The sequence below is a fragment of the Trachymyrmex septentrionalis genome, unplaced genomic scaffold, assembly GCF_001594115.1.
Source record: "Trachymyrmex septentrionalis isolate Tsep2-gDNA-1 unplaced genomic scaffold, Tsep1.0 scaffold75, whole genome shotgun sequence".
Taxonomy (NCBI): domain Eukaryota; kingdom Metazoa; phylum Arthropoda; class Insecta; order Hymenoptera; family Formicidae; genus Trachymyrmex; species Trachymyrmex septentrionalis.
In genome coordinates, this window is record NW_017305938.1 from 388,583 (window position 1) to 391,811 (window position 3,229).

Here is a 3,229-nt window from a genome sequence, read left to right on the forward strand (position 1 = left end):
TGACGCTCGCGACGTGACGCTCGGAATTCGCGTGCGATCAGCGGGTGCGTTTCGTTTCGTCCCGCTCGAACGAAGCCCGCTCGAGAGAAAACGTCTTTTGCTTCGAAGGTGTGCGCGTCGCCACCGCACGGGGTGCCTGGCATGGAGTGATCTGCTCGCCGTGAGTCTTCCTACGCAGCACGACCGGCCCAGGATTCTTCGAGGATGACGAGCAGGCACGCGGAACGAGCCGTCGCCGCTCGGTGAGTCCCTTTCCCTTTATCGCAAAGCGACGGTATCGTGGGTCGCATTTTACATACGTATGTATGATGCACGGTGAACGTGATTCCGAGTGTACAAGGCTCGAGTCCAAACGTGAGGTCGTTTTAGTTGCTCGCTCTTACAATATTTTTTTGCATTATAATTGGAAAAGCTGTCTGGATCTATAATAGTTCTCGAAAAAGTGAAAGAAAAAAAAATAAAGGGAACTATTAAGCGCAACGAACGGATTTACAGAAAACAAAAATGTAGATGGAAAATATCCGAGAGATGAGGGAAAGGAAGAAGAAGAGAGAATAGATAAGCTATGAATTTTAAATTTGTTTTTTTTCTTTTATTTTTGTGATTACTCTTAGATCTGTTCGCGTTGTTTGTACTTTTTACATTCGGCATCTTTGCTTTCTCTCGCTTCAACGTTCGAATATATATTTATCTTCGTTTAAGTGCAAAAGTGTTTGGGGATTTCAAACAATGCGAACCTATTATCTACGAATGAGAATTCATGAGTTTTGCACTCGATCAATGCAATTATATTCAATACGTTGGTTTTCTTCTTTTATTTTTGTTATTACTTTATACAAGAGAAAATTCTGTGTTTTGCATTTCAAAGATTAATGCAATTATATCCTATATGTGAAATATTTAAATTGAATATTTATAATTGGTATAAAAAATCGTATTCTTCGTTTCTTTTTCTTTCCGGAAAAATATCTGAATATTTGAATTGACATTTGAAACGTAGACTATTGAAATTATATTCTTCGACCGTCGAAGTACTATTTTGAAATTCCACATTCTTTCTGTGTCTTGGTGAGAATGACCTAAGGCTATATTTTTGGTGGATATAAGATAGATTTATTTTGAATTTCGAGCCAAATGTAATACACGAGTTATGGCTTTACCATTGTAAACTCAAAAAGTTCTAAATTTACTGCTGACCGCAATTTTCAACGAAATAAACAGAAAAAATGTGTTATTATAAATATTCTTGTATCAACATTTTGAAATAGCTACCGAATTATTAACGATTGAAAATATAGAAGATAATATGAAGATAAGGCTCGAAAATATAGAAGAAAATATGAAGATGAGGCTTTTCTCGATGAAATTTTATACTAAATAGATAAGGCTTTTCCTTTATTTAATTTGATGAAATAAATTTTACTTTATTAAATGGATTTCAGTTTAACATTAGTTCTAAAAATGTTTAGTATCGAAAATTAAATTAATAATGATTATAACTTTCTGGTTGAAATTTATTTCGAGCTTATCAGATATTCGATTTATGTTAAATTGATATTGAGTTATTAAATTAAATCTATTGTAGAATAATATCTAAAGTAGATATATCTTAACATTTTTATTATTTTTACACAGATTTCGTTTTTCCATTTTTACTTTTTTAAATATATATATATGAATTCAGCATTGAATTGTGGTCTAAATCCACGTAAATTAATCTTATTCATTGTGCAGCCGGTTTCCGAGTCGTTATAACCTACATATTAACATTTATATACTATTTAATTTTGTGAATCGAAAGAGAAGAGAAAATATATATATATATATCCTATTGTAAAATATTGCATATATGTATAAGAAAATTTTAGTGACACAAAGTTGAGTTAAATGAGAAAATTAGAGTGAAAATGCTCGTATATTTTCAAAACAAATTAACAAAGTCGTGGCTTATTTCGATTTTATAATTAGACTAACTGACCTAAATTAATACAATTAACATAACAATGTAAATACTATATAATAATCTAAATACAATTAATAAAATATAAAAAAAAATATAAAATTACAAACGTTTTGGCTTACGAAGCCTTCTTCAGCGTATAAAACAAAAATACATTATTAAATTAACGAATTAATTATTAGACAGCGTATATAATGAAATATTTATAAACTATCAGTGATGGTGTGTCGATTCATATAAGATTCGAATGTCAAAATGTGTTAAGACAGATTACATAAAATAAGAAGATTGTTATGTTAATTGTATTAATTTAAAGTCAGTCTAATTATAAGCTCGAAATAAGCAACGACTTTGTTAATTTGTTTAAATGAGAAAAAAATATAACTTTTCACATTTGTGTTTTTACGTATCTACAAAATAATGAATAACTGAAATACATTCGAATAATGTTTGGCGTTAACAATGATTGTTAAGTAATATCTGGATTGCAGCTAGTGCAAATATAATAAATCCGATATCTCATTTTACCGGATATGAATTTTTTTACGTGCGCGAGCAGTATAATATGATTATGACATAGCGCCGTGCGTTATAATTATTTTTAACGTAATATCCCGTTCTATCGTTTTATGTTTTTTTTCCATCGGTTATTGTTATTGTTATTACAGCATGTTATTATTGCAACTAAGCCAAAAGAGCCCTGTTGTGATATTACGCGTATAATTTTACCTTTTATGGGGCGCCGAGTCTGATCTGATCGTGCAGTTTAATTTCCGCGAAAGACTACCTTTTGAAAATGCTCACCTATTGTATATATACACCACTCGACAGAAACTTGTTTACACGAGCACACGGGGCGTAATATCATTAATGCAAACTTTCGCCGGTCACGAACGCCTTACTCAATTCGGTTTGTTTTCGCGCGCACGCGGATGTAACACTTCGCAGGGAGCAATTATGGAACTCGCGGTCTAAGTTCGCCTCGCGAGCAGTCGCGATAATGAACCAAGATCGCCGTGCGGTCTCCCGGTGCAACGTTGTGTACATATGCGGCTGCCGTTTGGAGAGTATTGTGCGCGTTAACCCTTGAAATAATCTAACGAGAAACGGTATAAGGTATCCTCGTTCTCGTAATTACCTTTTCGTTTCTCTGTGTTTAACGATTTACATGATTGTTCCAATCTGAATTAATATTGTAGGAATTTCTATGATGTATTGTTTGAAAAAGGAGACTTTTTTCACTGTGCTTATATATATATATATATATAT

The 3,229-nt window shown here is 32.7% G+C and overlaps 1 protein-coding gene across 6 annotated transcripts in view; it reads left to right on the plus strand.

The window, feature by feature from the left end:
* Positions 1 to 3,229, plus strand: part of LOC108754054 (cadherin-87A) — a 274,945-nt gene that overhangs the window by 4,581 nt on the left and 267,135 nt on the right. For all 6 annotated transcript variants that reach the window (XM_018496084.1, XM_018496082.1, XM_018496087.1 and 3 more), the window contains one exon: positions 109 to 242. In XM_018496084.1, coding sequence (XP_018351586.1) covers positions 205 to 242 — 38 coding nt within the window. In that variant the 5' untranslated portion in view covers positions 109 to 204. The remainder of the gene's footprint in view (positions 1 to 108; positions 243 to 3,229) is intronic.